Source organism: Taurulus bubalis (genome assembly GCF_910589615.1).
Source record: "Taurulus bubalis genome assembly, chromosome: 20".
Classification (NCBI taxonomy): Eukaryota; Metazoa; Chordata; class Actinopteri; order Perciformes; family Cottidae; genus Taurulus; species Taurulus bubalis.
This window is the reverse complement of record NC_136608.1, coordinates 9812803-9831464: the sequence shown is the minus strand read 5'-3', so window position 1 is coordinate 9831464 and position 18662 is coordinate 9812803. Positions and strand designations below refer to the sequence as shown.

At 42.5% G+C, this 18662-nt stretch overlaps 2 protein-coding genes across 2 annotated transcripts in view; one reads left to right on the top strand and one right to left on the bottom strand.

Moving 5' to 3' along the window:
• Positions 1-11879, bottom strand: part of LOC306752658 (protein PHTF2) — a 30496-nt gene extending 18617 nt beyond the window's left edge. Inside the window, exons 1-2 of the mRNA XM_079236452.1 lie at positions 11844-11879; positions 4321-4401 (exon numbers count right to left, since the gene is read on the bottom strand). Coding sequence (XP_079092578.1) covers positions 4321-4365 — 45 coding nt within the window. The 5' untranslated portion in view covers positions 4366-4401; positions 11844-11879. The remainder of the gene's footprint in view (positions 1-4320; positions 4402-11843) is intronic.
• A 4474-nt stretch (positions 11880-16353) lies between these two features.
• Positions 16354-17757, top strand: LOC306752257 (transmembrane protein 60-like). Its single transcript, XM_079236003.1, has 3 exons — positions 16354-16409; positions 16746-16837; positions 17117-17757. Exons 2-3 carry the CDS (start codon positions 16754-16756, stop codon positions 17432-17434), a joined length of 402 nt encoding a protein of 133 aa, XP_079092129.1. The 5' UTR covers positions 16354-16409; positions 16746-16753; the 3' UTR covers positions 17435-17757.
• Positions 17758-18662: the final 905 nt, after the last annotated feature.

Here is an 18662-nt window from a genome sequence, read left to right as displayed (position 1 = left end):
CACACACACACACACACACACACAGAGAGATCAGTCTTGAGTGGTGACGTTAAAGCTGCTCACAGAACTTACTTCTATACAAAAACACAATCTGATCTATAAATATAAAAAGGTGTACATGTGAAAGGTGTAACTCGTAGTGACAACCCCACAGATAATGATCACCCTGATCCTTCAGCTCAGTGCTTTGGTTTCAAAGCTTACTACTTGTCACCGCGGTTCAGTCTCACGTGTTGTTTCCCATCCCTACAGGTGTTTCTTTGTGCACTCCATGCTCAGCACTAATTGGCCGACAGACAAAGTCAGCAGCTGGTGAGCACAGTGGAGCATCGAGATGCTAAATTGCCAGATATTTCCCTCAGAGGTTGCTGGTGACAAAAACAGAACTGAAAGCGGAGTGGATATTTGACTCAGACGGAAAGATACACAACTCCAAATTAATCCTGACGTGGCTCTGTGTCGGCTGCCTGAAGATAAACTGCTTACAAGTTAGTCATTTAAACTTTATACGGTTTTAGAAAGCGTGGTACTCTCCACTAAGGACCAGGCAGTGATGGAAAATCCCTCACCTATGTACATAAGTGAGTTTAGGTGTGGCGAGCTTTGACATACCAAGAACTCACCAGTGGAAACACTGCTAGTGTGTGTGTGTGTGTGTGTGTGTGTGCGTGCGCGTGCGCAAGGACACTTTCATTTTAGAAAGGTGTGTGCAAACGGATGGAACATTTTCAAGGACTGAGTGAATGAAATAATGAATCAAATGTTACATTGCAACCATTTGACCTTTTTTATTCATGAAATCATTCAAGATAGAGTTTACAGCGATATAAAACATGATGTTTAATAACTGGTTCTCAAAATTAAATTAAAGAAATAGATTTACCCCAAATCTCAAAAATGCCAATCAGAAATTGAGTCATTAAATATGTTCTTTCCTATGAGGACACAAGAAACAAGAAACAGTAAAAACAGGATTGAATGACCCCTTTGGGGTCAGCCAGCTGGTCGTGGCGTGTGTTTTCACGTGACCATGGAAATGCATAGAGAGGTGTGTGTGTGTGTGTGTGTCTGTCTGTCTAATTTGACTATTAATAACTGGAAGATTCGAGCAAATCAGTTAACCTCAGCCCTTCCCGTCGGGTAGATTTTCTTATGAGATTTTTCTTTCCATTATCCAGATTGTGTTTTGATACAATAAATGTTATTATATAAATAAACATATGAAGCTACTTGACAGATCATGTGTTCTGCCTCTACTCCAAATATAGTCATGTCCTCCATCTATAAACTCATTTCACAGCGACTCTTCACGCTGAGACTTAACGTCCACAGATCTCGCCCACATACCAAGGATATGAATTATGTGGCGCATGTCGTAAACAAATTAATAAAGGCTCAAAAGCCAACACAGAAATAAATTATAAGAAGATTAATTTAAGTGCAACGTTTTAAGCTTAAATACATCACCGACATGCCACAGGAAGCTGGCAACACTAGACTATTAGTAAGCACGATGTGTGAGACATTTAAAAACACAAACAAGCAGGTCTGTCTGCTGCTGGAAGTGATCTAGACTGCAAGGCACTGCGGTGGGAATAAAAACAGCTTCCACACAAACATAAGCGTCTATATGCAGCCCGTCTGCAGAAATAGTGCAGTCAGAAATACACTGCGAGTCATGAGGTGCACTGTGAGTGGGCTGGAGGGAAGAGGATGGGGGTCAGCTTCACAGGCCTGTTAGGAAGGCTGGACCGGTCTCTCTGCAACGTCTCCCGGTCAGTAGGACCTGAGATCTCATTACAGCTCGTTACCTTTCTGACTGGCGATGCACCAAAACAATGCTTTTCTACCATACTTCTAGTTTCACACATTTCAAATGGACAGAAAATGTGAACAAGACTGTTTTATCTGGCCGGGTTTTAAGAGATCCATCTCCAAGATTTTGAGTTCAAATGCTGTGATTTTGTATTTTAATATTACATTCAAGGATTAAGTGTAAATTCCTTCTTGGATTGACTTGAATTCACCTTCCCCTTGAACCAAAATAAAAAGACAAAAACAAATTAGACACGAATGAACAGACGGAGGCCAACCCATTGCATCACACTCCGACAGTGTGTACAAAATAAGCTGATCACAGTTACACCGCTCACACACGTAGCTAAGGCTACAAAACACAGCTGGTAATTTTCCACCACGGGAGGGTTGTCAGGAAATATGCAAACCTAAATACTCTTCTGAGGGAAGAGTTGGTTTATTTGGCAAGATTTCAGGTGTTTGCTTAATGCCAAATCAGACCTCCTGCTCGCTCTTGCATGTTTGGCACAAGCTCGATGGGATTTTTAGAGCTGCAAGGGACTCGTCTTTACCCGCCTTTCTCCTCTGCCTGCAGGGTTTTTGGTCAGCCCGTTAATACTAGTTAATATCGAGACTTTCTTTGAATCATTGGAGAAAAATTGTATCATGCCCTGGTTATGACATTAAGCAGAGAAAGTGTGTTTTATCTCCTTTACATTCAGAAAGCTGAAGGTGAAAAATATAACTGGATTCTAAAAGAGACGTCAGAGTTAAAGAGACGTCAGAGATAAAGACCCCCTGAGGACAGCCAGACAGGTGCGATTCACTCCTTCAAAAGAGCTTCACTCATTCATGACTCAGCGTCGGCTCTCTGCCTAGACAAGCCCGGCTAAACGCACACACACACACACACACACACACACACACACACACACACACACACACACACACACACACACACACACACACACACACACACACACACACACACAAGCTTAAACAAATAAGAGAAAACATTGATTTTCTGTTTTCCATCCACTTTCTTGGACTGATGTTACAGATCTGCGGAGCTGAAAAGGTCCAATTAAAGACGTGAGACCTTTTTAAATGGTACCTGTAATTAAATGTAGGACATATTTAAGAGCCAAAACAAAGACACAAAGCTGAGAAAACCTGCTATTATCAATTGACAATAGTTGTTTGTCTCAAGCAGACAGCAGTGTTTAAGAGTGGAGACCTTCAATTAAAAGGCTGTAACTTCTCATGAGTCATCTTCAGTGCGATCTGATTCCAGTGAAAGCTTGTGTTGACATCCACGTCTGCCAGGTGAAAGCAGAAGATCCGAGACAGACAGGTTGTGATGATGTGACACACAAAAAAAAAAAGAGAGAAAGCAGACGGAGAGATATGGAGACCGAGTGGCCGTGGAGGAATAATAACAGACAGACAGATGAGCAGAGCAGGCCTGAGAAGAGACAGACGGGGTCACGGCGGACAGACAGGCGTTTGGGGACAGACAGAGTGTGTAAGCTGAGAGCTGCAGGGGGAGCAGCGCTGGAGTCCAGCAGAGGATCTGATATCTGAGACCATGGAACAAGAAGACACACAACACCGGCCTGGTTTCACACTGTGCCGAGCGGCCCGACTCACTGAAGAGGTCGGTGCCAAAATAATGTGCGTCAAAAAGAGTCGCCACACTCAAATGTAATGACATTTTACTTATTTTGGGAACTCTAGATCTTCAGTTGCTGTGTTAATAAAAAATAAAACTAATGTTTCAGCTACGCCGACTTCAGCACGAGTTGAACCAATAAATCAATGTATTGATATTTGTACATCAGCCTCTAGAAACAATCAATTGCAGCAGCAAATTGCCAAAGACGTCTTTAAGGTCATTTAGAAACAGCATTGTGAGAACATAGTTTGTCCATCAGAGAGAACTTTAGAACTGAGAAACGTCCCTCAGTACAAAATGTGGTGGCCCTTGTTATTATTATGTATTGGCTTGTATATATCATCAGGCTCTAGTGTGCAATAACAAACTTTCTCTTGGTTGAGCACAAGGTTTTTGGCTTGTACTTTTAATATTACATAAAGTTCAACATTAGGCACTTCTAAATTAGTAACAATACACTCTGCAGACATCACATTGCATCCATATGCGTTTTAAATACTCAAGGATAAAATAATGTTGACAACTCATAACAACTGAGCAAACTCCGCTTCAGAAAACTGAGATGCAGCTGAAAGTTTACTTTATTCATGCAAAGACAACTAGGCTAAAGAAAAGACAGATGAAGGGTTTTACAGCAGGAACAGACAGCTTTTTAAATTTGGAATCAAACGGCACCATCCAATGTTAGGAGAGTCTCTTTAGTGACACTTTATTTCACGTAGCCGAGAGGCAGTGAGAACATACGGTTAAAAACACAACTCAGACAGACATTTCAAAATTGTTTTCTTGGTTTGTGAAAGACAGAAACCAAGTCAGCATGCCAATGCAAAGAATGTACAGCGTCTTACCTTTTTCTGGTACCACACCACGGCATCTTTTACTTTGGAAGCCATTTACATTTCCCTTCTCCCCGTCTAGGGCATCTTAGACTGAAACACACAGCGAGAGAGAGAGCAGTGTGAGTAATGAGGAGAGAGAGAGGACTGAGGTCTATATACCTGGTAGGAAGGCGTGTCCTGTCAACTGATGAAGAGAGGGGAAGACCCCTCCACCCACACTCACACACACACTCTTCTGATCGTTTATGAATCACAGACATTAGTATTAATAAAGAAGTAATAAAGTCATCGCCCTCGACAGCCATCCTAAAAAAACAAAAATAGTCTATTAGGCAACCTGGGAATAATTGTCACTGTAATGGCGGTTAGAGGTGCTTGTTTCCACTGAATCATATTATGACACACGTGTTTTCCGAGAAAAATTAAGGAATGGCTGAATTATCCACCTTGCAGCTCACTTATTAACATGTTTGATCTCGTTAGTTGAATATGCTTTTTGGAATAGATTGCAGATTTCTGGAGAATAAGCAAAGAAGACACACACTCACAGCTTTTCCATCGCTCGGTTCTCTCTCCATCCACTGGTGGTGATATGGGAGAAAGATAAGAAAAAAAATCTTGATCGTGTCTTTATTCTGCAAATAATTACATATATGTAAGCATCACATAGACATGTGCTATATCCAGCCATGCGTCTGTTCAGAACTTTCTTTTTTATATTATGGTCAATATATGACTTGATGATAATCACGATTGACCGCCACCAAAATAAACCGTATGTTGTATTCAAATCAATTGATTGTTGATATCTGGGTCACTGCTGGGAGGTTCACATGACAGAGCACCAGCATGCGTACATGACTGTGTGCAGAGTGTACATTAGGCTTGTAGTGTGTCAGCGTTACAGTCAGACTGTGATTCCAGTAAGAGGTCTTTGAAACAGGATCTTCTGGTGATGTGAGCTTGTTTGTTGTAGTTTTAAAAAAAAGGAGCTAAATCAAACAAAGTTTTACTGGATCCACTTTAACAAACCCGAGCTTCCAAAAATGGATTTGACCCCGAGAACAGCAAGGACTCATTTAGCTCGTGACATATTTGACAATAGCAAACTCCCGATGCTTAAATAGGTTCAAATGCTAAAATCAGAAACATCTTATACGTCGGTGGAGGTGGAAGAGGAAGACCAGCAGCATGGTTAATCAGAGACGCTGTAAAACATGGAGGTTAGCCACTCTCCTTCCCCTCTTCTCTCTTGTTTCTCACTCTCTTTGTATTCCTTTGTTATATAAGTGTTGTCCTGCAGCGTGAGTGGGAGTGACGGCGGGCCAGATAGACGGAGAGTGATGGAGGACAGCGGCTGCAGGCCGGGCTGGCTAAGGACAGCAGCAGCTGACCGCTTTCCCTTTAGCTTCCCCGGTTATCAGGAAATAATACTCGACCCGATGAAATAACACGCCTCGACATTTGCCTTTTCTCTCTTTCGTCGAGCTTTCCTCTCAAAGTTTACACCTTAAAGAGTAAAGACGTCCTGCTTTGCGTGTGAAGACTTGTTTGTGCTGCTGGTCTCACACATTAGTGTCTCCAGTGAGTTATGAGTCATCCTCTCCTTCCTAATATTTATGTGCTTACAAGTGCTGCTACTTTTTTAATATTTTTCTAAAGAAAACCATTGAGTTAATTTTGTGGCCATCTGCAGTCTGTGAAATGTGCGTGGACTACTGGACTACTCGTCAGCTCCACGGCTTATCTGCCAACAACCAAACCGCAACACTTAGTGTTTATATGAGCGATAAAGTCGCCACCTCAAACGAAAAGAAGAGTGTTATCGCAAGTGTGTCGCAGTCTAAAGTCGCACAGGAGCGAGCCCGAGCTCAGTGTGTCAAGAATGTGAGAATTTGCAGAGCTCAAAAACCGGAAGGAGAAGAAAAATATTTTTGCTCATTTCAACGTCAAGCACAGAAGCCTTCCGGTAGTATAAACACGGTTTCTATATCTGTAATGCTGCATGCACGCTGCTCATAAGGTTGCAGAGGTGCGAGTGCATTTCTGCCTGCGTATGTGTGTGTGCGCGTGTGTGTGTGTGTGTGCACTTTTGCCCAAGAAGGCCAGAGACATTTTTAGCAACAGGAAGAGAGTATCTTGCTTGTTGTCTATGATTACGATCGTGACTCCTTCCTCTATCATTCACTGCTCAGCCACACTAAGGCTCACATTGTATGTATACACTTGTTTTTTTGCTTTTACTCATGAGGTATATTTAGTTTAACTTAACAGGGGGAAGGAGATAATAAAAAAAAAGAGAAAGAACTACCGGTACGCTCGTGTGTCCTTTTTATGTGCAGTGGTTACACAAGTTAATGGGTTTACAGTGTCAATAAAGGCCTTCATATTAAAACTTTTAGAGACACTGAGATAGAGGCGATAGAGGCGGTTGAAAGAAAGGGAAAAAGGACAGAGAGGGAGAAGGAAGTATGTAAAGACAAGAAACGTTTCCTGTCCGTCCTTTGTTCACATAAACACAAAGAGTTTACCACCATTCACCCAGACATCCCACATTCACATAAACAGTGACTTTCATAGGACAAGTGCATTGTGTTGGCTAGCTTGACTATCAGAGAAAGAGTGCAGCTTGCACTACAAAAGCTTGTCATTCTTAGGGAGGAAAATACAGTTAGATCGACGGAATAGTCCTTTATTTTACCGCTGCAGCAATTATCTTCATTAATGAGTCCAAGATGTTCAAAGTACTTTATAAGAGGAAACCAGTGAAGTTATGTTGGGTGCACGGCTTCTAAAAGAGACAATAATGTGTAAGTTTTAAAAAAATATTCAAAAGAAATATAGTTCAAATATAGTTGAAAACAAAAGCAAAAGAATCCCCTCACATCTTGATCATTTTGCAACGATTGGACGAACTAATGCGTGGATCCTGTTTAAGAGCATAATGTGTGGCTTCTTTTATCTGATCAACAGTACACAAATATATTCAATCTACGAATAAAATAAATCAGAGAGAAAAGCAGCTAATCTGCACATTTGGGGAGCTGGAGCCAGACAAAGGTGGGCATAGATTTTTAGATGATTAACTTAAGAATTAATTTGTCTGCTCGTGGAATACAAATATATAATTTTAGGGTAGGGGAAATGAAATAACAAAAGAGGCGATTACGAGCACAAAGAAGAACATTTAAACATTTTACTCTTGTGGGATTTCTGCACATAATATAAAATGTTTTCAGATCCAACCAATGCAACAGATAAATCCACACAAAAATGGGCTGGTGTCTGATTATTGCAGAGCAACGGCTACTAACAACTCCTTTGAAGAGATGTGAGATTGCACAACCACAAAACAACAATCCTCAGCAAAAAACAAACATTCATCCAGACAGACAAACCAATACGTGCTACACCCCGTCATTAGTGGAGTTGGACCACAAACAGCAATGTTTTCTGTTTTTAACTCGCTAAGACTCTCAGAAGGCTTTAAGACTTCAAATCCTCCCCATGCAGAACACGGTGATAAGAAAAAAAACAGGCAGAGCCTCGAAATCCTCTCATCATACCTCAGGGACGCCAACACTAGTTCACACACATTATCAGATAAACACACACACGCTATTGATGTGACTTCATACACAGGATTAGCAGTAATGTGCTGGGTTATTTTTTGTGCTGGAAAATGTAAGAAAACAAAATAGGCTGGGTTCTTTTCCAACGCACTTTTTCCAAAACCACACATTCAAGGAGTTCCCAAAATACACTCTGGCTTGCTAAAGAGTATTTAGGGAACAGAGCGGAGTCAACAGACGCGCACACAGCTGTTTTCTCTTCAATGCTCATGAATCCTGTGACCAATATGTACATATATTATCAAAGGGGGGTTTTCCGACGAACCTCCGAGAATTGAGGCAACATTTCTGACCCCGAATCATATAATTTATAACTTGCTTGGTTTTAATGAGTTCCTCTCCAGTTCATTTTCAAAGCAGTTGCTCGGCTAACAGCAAACTCGTGTCAACAAGAAAGCTTCACAGACGCACGCCCATAACAAAGCTCTCAAAGAATTCAGTGAGCGCACACACACACACACACACACACACACACACACACACACACACACACACACACACACACACACACAAACTAAGACTGTGTATTATGAAGACTACAGTTTATACGAGGACTCATTTTAAAAAACAGACACCAGGGACAAGCTGGCAGCGTATTGCAGACTCTTCTCTTCTGCATCCATAAGATTAGATAAGTCACTATTTTCAGCATTTGAATGATATATGAGCTGCCTGACCTCTGTTTAAACTTTAGATACTTCTAACACCCAATCACAGCTGTTAATTTTCATCGCTGTGAAAAAGTACATCAGCTCTTTGATTGGTCAAATTAATCTCTGACATAGCAGTGCAACACATTCATATTATCATTATAAAGTAATCTACCAATGCCAACAGTGGTGAACGAAGGCTCATGGTGGAGTCTTGAAATTCCTTGAAGTTCCTCAACGTGCTTGAAATTCCTTGTTGTATTCAACTAACAAACCCAAAGATATTCAATTTATTATCATATATGAAGAAAAGAAAAGAAGACAAATCCTTACATTTGACAAGAGGGAACTGGAGAATTGTTTGAATAAGGAATACATAACATATCTGATAGTCAAAATAGTTGCAGATTTTAAAAATAAATCTTACTTTTTTAGTTTTCAAATGATCTAAAACTCTGAGTCTATCGGTATTTTCCAGCAACCAGCCTCACAGACACGCACACGCACAAAATTACGACACTAAATGGGTGTCGAGAGGGAGGGCGTGGCGAGTATGTGTGGATGTATGCGGAAGTCATGCCACGTTCGTTTTTTTCTTGTTTCATTTAAATTAATTGGTTACGCAACCTGCTGCCCATGCAGACGTTTTAAGCCGACACCTCACAGCAACTCTCTTTCACTCTCACACACACACAGACACACACACACACACACACACACACACACACGCTCGCTCTCTTTCAATTCTTAATGTCTCACATTATTGCAAATTACTCGGATCGGTTTCCCATAACCGGTTCCGTCTTGCACTTTCAAGTTGTTAAAACACCTCATTTGAGAAGCTCCAACGATAATGAAAGAGCGCCTCCACTAATGCCAGAAGGAATTATTAAGATCTTTATGAAAGATAATTTAAGGGTTGTTAAGCCCGCGAAAAAAATAAAAAATATTTAATGACCATCTGTGGGAGGAGCTACGTCAGTATCTGTCAGGTGATCGAGCGTTCACATCGTACTTTAACATCACAGTAATTACTCAGAGCAGGATGCTGCTCAACCTGTGACAACTGTGGCTCAGTGGTTAGCATGCCCCTCTTTCAATCAGAGGATTGGCATTTCGAACCCCGCCTCTGCTAGTCCATGTCGATGTGTCCTTGAGCAAGACACTTAACCCCTAATTGCCCCCCTTTGCTGTGTCTACGGTTTATAGAGCAAAAATGCAAGTTGCTTTGGATAAAAGCTTTAAGTTAGAACCAGAGGACTTCTCGTCTCACGCATCGACGTTCATAACCTCTTGAGACTTGATGGTCCCGATGCGCTTTAAAAACACGACACCGTTTCAGTGCAAGCATCTTAAGGTCAGCAGAGCGGAGGAGAAACGCATCAGGTAAGTCAGTGAAGTGTGTACGCTTCCTAAACCTTGTGATGTGTAACTGTATGCGCTCCGTCATCGGCCGCAGCGACAGCAGAGGTTTAACAAGCTGGATCAACTTTGATAGGAGTCACGTTGGGTTTTAAATTTAGAGTGGTGAGAAGGTTCACGTGACAGGCTTCTTGCGCTCTCTATGTGTGAGCAGGCGATGGCCGAGCTGTGAAAATGTCTCACTGTCTGCTGAACGCCTCCACTCAGGTGGTGCGACCTCATAAAACTAACAGAAAAGCATTACTGCGGGCTATACGTCAGCCACGACTAAGCGCTAAGGCGTGTTAAACAGATTGCCTGTTTATCCATTTAAGCTGCTAAATTCTGCCTGTAAAAAAAAAAAAAAAAAAAAAAAGAAAAGAAAAAAAAAAGCACACAGTGGCAGTTTAGATGGAAACTGAACAAGAAGCTGTTATTATAATATTGCCAGAAAGGTCCTCGGGTCCTGATCTCTAGCAGAGACCACGAAGCTGAGTGCTTTTTAAACAGAACGTCAAAATCAAGGGGAAAGCTGAGAATAGAAAAGATGTCAGAATAGAGAAGACTCCTCTTCTGTTGCTGCTTTCCTATCAGTGTTGTGTTTCTCTGGGATGTCTAATGAAAACATGAGAGGACAAGAGGAGACCTCCATGAGTCTGGCAACTCGTGATGTGTAACACAAGCTTCTCTCTCTCGCTCTCTCCCTCTCTGGGTGCTCTATATTTCATGATGGGTGCCGGTTACATCTCCGAGTTGGGCAGAGGGGGGAGGGTGCGCGTGTATGTGTGTGTGTTTAAGTAAGTAAGTGTATGTTTGCTTGCGTGCCTACAGGAAACGTGACTCTGCTCAATCGACGGAGACGGGTCGAAGGTGTTCTGAGGGGATTCTGAGAGTGTTTGTGTGAAACAGAGAGGTGGTGGGAGACGGGGATCAGGTTTTCCATCTTGTAGGTGGAATCCCTGACAATCTGAACAAACACCCACTGACACTACACTTGACCTATACAGGGCTTGATGACCACACACACACACACACATACAACACACACCTGATGCAATAGAGAAACATTTGTCAGACAAGATCATAAAATGCAATCAAATAACTTTGTCTCTCCAAAAAGGTAAAGCTGGGCAGAAGCTGTACGTTATTTATTTGTCCCATCAATCTTGTACTTGTGTTAACTCACACACACACATATTAAATCAGGCTTTCAGCGCAGTCAGAACCTGCCACTAATAAACACTGCACGGATCAATTGATCGGTCATGAACGTGGGAGCTCACCACTGAACTTGAACTCAGACATCGGCAAATGATTTTGTCCGTTGACAATTCCAATAAAGTCTGTTCACACAAGATAACAATCCTGAACAATACCGATGAAGAGACAGGCACTTGTATTATGTGCAATTCCATGATGAGCGAAAAGAAAAAAGGGAGGAAAAAGAAAAATATGGCTGAAAGTTCTGCTTTAAAATCACAGCACAGCCTCAATTGAGAGTTTGAAAGTTCACTACAGATTTTAACAATGTTAGTACAGTCACGGGAAAAATCGGAACCCTAGAATTCCTCAAAAGAAAGACGACCAACATTTATGACTTGCCAGAAAGTTAGGCCAAAATAGTTGAGCGCAACCAAATCTGGCAAAGATTTTTTTACAAAAATCTGGCTAAATGTGTGTTAGGATCTGACCCTCTCACCAACCAAACATAAGGTGTTGCTGAGAGGGTCGCTGAAATTAAAAATGATTGGGGGAGGGGCTGCAAACTGGTAAACACACAATGAAACAAATATCTCTCTCACTCTCACACACACACACACACACACACACACACAAAGACTGGACTCACCTCTTGTCAGGCCGTGGAGCCGACTGGTGTTTCGTCCTCACAGCCAAATTAGGACAGGACCTGGACATTTGGAAAAAGGGAGAAAGAGAGAGAGGGACGGTCAAGACTTTCTGTCCTGGGAAAGATCACGTTTGAGATTCAAAGCAATGGCTGCGACAGAAAGACACCTCATTTGGTCAATAACTACAACTCGATCCCGTTTGAAAAGGGGGTTTCCAGTGTGTGTGTGTGTGTGTGTGTGTGTGTGTGTGTGTGTGTGTGTGTGTGTGTGTGTGTGTGTGTGTGTGTGTGTGTGCTTAAGTGGGCTTTGACTGGTGTCCACGTGATGAGGTTGCACAGTGAAGCTTCAAAACAGCATGTGTCTCTTGCTGAGCCACACGCACGCACACGTGTGGCCTCTAGACACAGTATGAATTCTCAGAAACAATAATGAATAACATCAGACAGCAAAGAATCCCTTTTCTAACAACGTAACGCTTGTGGAAAGCCAGAAAAACAACCACCACCACCATCATCACCAACATGTCAACTTTGTCGTCACCAATTATCCCTTTAGATTTCCTGATGCTGACAGACGAACAAAGAAGGCCACTCAAAAGTCACACTGCACCGTATATATCTCCTTAAAGCTACTCCAAGAAACTTTCATTTTGCTGTGTGCCTCCTTTCCCCACGACGAGCAATACGGCACTGGGTCTCCAACGGCGTGGCGTTGGCTCCCAGAAGGGACCGCCAGAGCGGCGAGGAGAAGCTCTGCTTCTGGCCGAGGAAAGAGACGCTGCTGTCGTGCGCCAAGCATGAAGCTCAGTCAGCTCGACAGTAACAGCAATGTCTTACGCTCAATTTCACAGACTTGACAAAGGCTCCTACCACAACCACAAGGATTCATGCAATGACCTCCTAAAGCCTTTCTGAAAGGAAGAGGGCAAATGCTACTCATCAAAACACGAGGCTGATAGCTTGCCATTTCAGATGTGAGGAGAATTTTGTAGTTGGTTTCACCGAATCTTGACAAGTACTACGACCCCAGAGTTTCTCTCAGTCGTATGTTGGTGGTTCATAACATCTCTAAAGGACTACTTGAATATTGCACTGTGCAACCTAAGCTATGAAAGGTTTAAAAGTGCAGTGGAATAGTATTTATATCCACTTTGATAATGTGGAGCAATTTTTCAAAAGTAGACGCACATAACCGCAGTTTTAAAAAATAAAACTGAATGTATGCGAACGACTAGCCACGTTGAGCCTGGATTTGAGAGGAAACCTATGGCTGATTTGGGGCTTTTTACTCTGCTGCGAGGAGACTGAATACTGCACCACCGTGACGCTTTTCCCTCCTGTGGCATGTCAAAACATCTTCTGTGTGAAAAAGGCATATGTCCACATATTAATACAAACTATTTGTATTGGCTTCAACAAACCACATGGAAGCATAACTACATTTAACAGGCAAACCACCTGCTACAGTGTGTCCATTCTATCAGTAACACTTGCTTTCACAGACTTAACATCAATGACTCATTCTAACACTTTCCCAGTTATCATTAACTCAACCCGTCTGTCCACTGCAGTGCAGCCGAGCTCGTAACGTGGCACTCCTCTGGCGACTGCAAAGCCACTTGACCTTTCTGCTCGCGCTCTATACTGAAATGGCTGTATTTATATGAATTATATATCTCTGTGCTGCAGGCCATTATGCAGCTGTAACACAAGACAATATGGCAGTCCATGTTGTGATGTAACTACATTGCAGCTGATGATGTAACCAGCTCTGCAGGCAGATTGAAGCTGCACAATAAACACAGCATCCTCAAAGAGACAGAGGCAGAGAGAGAGAATAAGTAAAAGAGAGACAGTGAGAGAGAAAGACTGGGAGAACAAATGACACAAAGACATACAAAGGAACACGCTGGTGGACAATAGACTGCACTCTGGGTTTATGAATAACACACACACACACGCACTGCAGCACAGCTATGTTGACTGACAAGTGCTGGACTGTCAATCAAGCAATGTCTCAAAGGCTATGTGGTCCCATCCACAAAGTGTGTGCACGTGCAGATGCGTGTTCAGATCGTCCTGGGAATCCCGGGTCTGTAAAGAAACCGGCGGGATGCAACACAATGCCGGTCTTGTCCCCATATTATCGGCAGCATCAACGGAGAATTCATCGCTCATCTATCGACAAGTCACAAACACGGCACCTGTTCGCAAACGTTGGCTTTTGCACAGCTTCCTGCCGTTTCCCCAATGAATTACAACAAAGTGGCGCCTCATGGCACGTTATGCACCTGACTGAAAACTATCTCTGATCACACGTGTTACGAGTTTCTCTGAATGAACTCGGCGCCAAGTTGCCCGAGAGGCAAAATTAAATTATGGATTCACAAAGCAAACAAGTTGAGTCAAATTAGAAGTTTGCTTCAGTGTTACAAAGGCGTGTTTGATTTGTAAAAATAGTTAAGTACTTCTCGATATCTTATGATGACATAATGCTGCCACACATGTCGGAGTTGCATATCTGACTGCCTGCAGGTGACACAAAGATATTAAATGATTGGCTACAGTCCGAGTACAGTCTTGTTTAATAACTGCGACAGTAGACGATACTGCAGATGGTGGCTTCTGTTTGCGTCGCTGTTTTATAACATGATTTACCAATCAAATATAGTGAGATCATTTTTTTTTCTGATATAGATATCTTGTAAATCAGAACATGTTCATGTTCTGATTTACAAGATATCTATAATTTGGGTACAAACTACAGGGTTGATGGGAAATATATCAAAATGTAAAGCTTTAAAAAGGGGTATTTTTGCCCATCATGGCTCTAATGCATGTTGACATTAAGTAGTTCTACTCAGAAAACCACCAGAGTAGTGAGGACGGTTTGTTTAGGGGTCAAATTATGATCGCAATGGAAAATCTGGGCGAGTGATGGCAGTGTTAGTCGGAAACGAGGACAGACAGGCTGGCTGGATAGCAAATTATGTTGGATAATCGAATGACCTGCCAAACTTTGAGCCTGACCGCCCGCTGTTTCTCCAGGGACACGAGATAGGTGGAGGAAACCAACACTGGTTTGAGAATACATGAAACAACCATTATCCATTAGTATGCTGACATAAACCAAAACACCAACTATTACAATAACTGATTCACTTTGACAGTGGTGTTTTTAGTAGTAATGGAAGCTTTTAAGCTCTTCCAGTCTCTGAAATATCAAGATGCATTAGCTTTTAGGCATCTTGCTGCCATGCAATGTTTTGCACATCGTGACCTCAGGTACCTTGAAGGAACCCAATGTATTGTTTCACCAAATCGGTGAGCCAGTTGGATCCTTACGCATCTTATCTTGTGACCAATTAACTTGGTAGATGAGCCTAAACAACATAGCAATCATTACACAGGTGGCATTTGGGGTGTGTGACGGATGAGAAAGATTGTTAAAAGATTTCAGACGAGGTGCCTCCTGAAATGGACATAATGGTTTGCCTTGAGGCTGTAGTACAGTGTAGCGGTGAGGCTAACTATACGTTAACTGGACATTTAACGCTAGTTGTGACGTGACGTTACACTATCACGGAGTAACCGTTAGAGTGTTTTCACTCCTGGAAAAGGTCACGATGCCGTGAATCCGTTTTAAAAAGGCAGCTAATCGTGTAGTTAGCCTCCTTCGGGGTATTTTCAGACCCTCTCCGTGGTTTAGTTGCCCTCCCTCTTCCTCATCCTCCTCCTACTCCTCACGCTAACAACATAGTAAGCTAGCGTTAAGCTACCGGCGGGCACAAAGAGCCCACACAGCTGGCCCCAATACTTAAAAACCCTGATCAATGTGGTCGAAACACAACATGCAGCCGCTCAATATTACCTCCTTGATAACGACGGAAGCTCCGGGTCCCCGCACAGACCTGGACTGTGCTTTAACACTGCACGGAGCTGTCCGGACGGTGGTCTGGAGGAGATGCTCGGCGTCTGCTCGCCGATGTTTGAAGAACTAGCTTTTCCCTTTCAGTCGCTCAATGTGAAAACACAACTTCAAGCCCTGTGCCGTAAAGCACCGTGTAAACGCGCCACGACATTTTAAGCCGTTAAACGTCGGCGACGAAGGCGTAAAACGAAAGAAAGCGGAGCTCACACGTCACTCTAAATGGATGAACTCATAAGAAGGGAATACATCTCGTAGTCTAATTTCACCATGTTATGTAGCGTCATGGTAAATCGCACATACAAACGACCACCGTGAGAGGTCGCTAGATAGCCCTTTACCCACCTCTAGTGGACATTAAACGCCACTACAGTTGTGCGCGTTCACAAGAGTATTACGTTAAGACCCAAAAATTGGAAAGGGGCGTTAACCACACGTGACGTCACATAACCAGGACCAATGGTCTTCCAGGATGAGAGGCCATACATAACGGACCCCAACAAAAAAATAAATCCCCCTGTCTGTTGTCGTTGTCTGTTAATAATCATGTGAATCATCCGGACCGCTGATTTTTGGTGCAACGTTACTTCACACAGGGAGACAGAAGATGCCGGACACCGATGTAGAAACACGCTGAAGTAAGTCAGACGGTGTCTTACATAAAACACCAGCCGGTTAGCTACATGCTATTGATCTGTAAAAGCTAGCTGCCATTATAACATGAGCTAACCATCGGGGATTGACAGCAATTGATTATTATTAATATTGCATTGAGTGTTAGTGTTAGTGGCACGTTGTTGGAAGTGTTTGACCATACTACGTTTTAAATGGCTAAAAGCAGCTGTTACAACGTGGCTGTCGTTGGCTCTTGTTTTCTTGCTAGAAGACTCCATAGACCAAACATCATTAGCATCGTTAAGTATGAGTGTCTCTTTGTTTCTGTTCCATTTCCGCCTCCTCTGATGTGTCTCCAGTCTGAGAGATGTCTCTGGCTCAGAGGGTTTTGTTGACCTGGGTCTTCACCCTGGTCTTCCTCATCATGCTAGTGCTGAAACTGGACGGGAAGGTAAAGGTGTTCTTCTCTTATCACCTGTCAGCATGCTCTTGCAAGTCTCCTCTTTGTTTACCTTTTATAGTTTAGTAGTTTCTACTCAATCAAGATGGCCAAATTGTCCATGTACTTTAAATCCTTGGTGTGTTTACTCTCTATTTTGTGTGTGATCAGTCCCATTTTCCTCCCAGGGTTCAGATATTTGTATTAATGTGAGAAATGGACCCATCCACACGGCTAAAAATGCTAAATAAACACCTTGATTGCGTCATCTTCTCCCTCTCCTCCCTCCAGGTGCAGTGGAACTGGTTCCTCATCTTCCTTCCGGTGTGGGTATTTGATGGCATCCTCATCCTCATGCTTGCCATCAAGATGGCCGGCCGCTGCAAGCCCGGGTACGACCCGCGCAACGGCTCCCCAGACCTGCGTCTGCGTGCCTGGTACCTGACGGCCATGCTGCTCAAGCTGGGCTTCTGCCTGACGCTGTGCGCCAAGCTTGAGAAGCTGGCGGACGTGAAGCTGACTTTTGTGTGCATACCACTGTGGACCATGTTACTGGGGGCACTGGTGGAGCTGGGGATGAATATCTTTCCTGAAAGGAGAGAGGCCTAAGGAAGAGGAACCGTTACACCGACGAGCCCGATTACTATGTTTTCAATAAGAGCCAAGGCTCGGAGAAGGAATAAAATCATTATTTCAGACCTTCATATTCATCTTAAGAATAAGAGACTTTGTGTAAAAATACAGACCTCGGTGGAGTCTGCTGTCTGTCCATTCATATTCAAAATAGCTACAAAAAAATGGCAGTATTTTCTTTGCAAAGAAAAACAAATGCCAAAAGGGGATCAACTGTAAATGTATAAAACTACTGTGAATCCTACACTGGAAGAAACAATAAGATCCTTGAATATTAGATTTTGTTTTGAAGATGTTTCGTATGGTTTCCTAGTGTTTATTTCCACTGTATATAAGCTCTCGTAAAGAACACTATCCAAATGATTTTGACTCAACTTCCTTTTATTTAAGTTGCATAACAACAGCTGTCTCTTGGTACCAAATCACAGAGTGGACGTTTCTTTGACATGTGCTTTAGACATTGTGTGGCTGTATTCAAGCACACACTTCTTTTCATTCCTGAACCGTGGAGTTCAGTTGGCCAAATATTATTTCACAAGTTATAAATTAACTTGAGAGATGTTCGTGGCAGCAGCTTGGTTTGGCCGCAGTCGCAGACGGAAATTGTATAATTTTAAGAAATTGTTCAGGACATGAAAAGCATCTTGGAACAACTTGTGATTTTTCCACAGGCTGCCCTACACGGCTCTGGACAAGGTCTCTTTTGTACCATGTGAATCATGTGCTCCATGAAAATCACTAAGCTGCTATTACTGCGGGTCCAAGGTCCAAGGTCAGCAGGAAAAGTACCGTGACATGTCTCACAATAAAGACCATGTTCCTGCTGTGTGTTTACTTCCATTATTAGGGTTTAAACATGCATCCGAATACTTTTATCAGCAGTTTCTAGTGTCTTCTAGTTTTTGTTCCAAGTTTCACCTTCACGGTACGGCTGACACTGCACATTTACGACATTTGTTTTGTGCCATTCAATTGTTTATTAGTATTTAAAATGCATTCTTTGTGTTATTTTGCACTGTGTTGAAACAAAAAAGGAATATGTGATTTGAGGTCAAAAGTGTTTGATAATTAATGCACGTCTTGTAAAAAATAAATGTATTCTGTACATGGAACTGTGGGTATTTGTCTCAGATAGTCATACAAATACACATTCAAGTATTTCCAACTGCAGAGCCAACAGCAGTGTTTGTGCATCTGGTCGGCC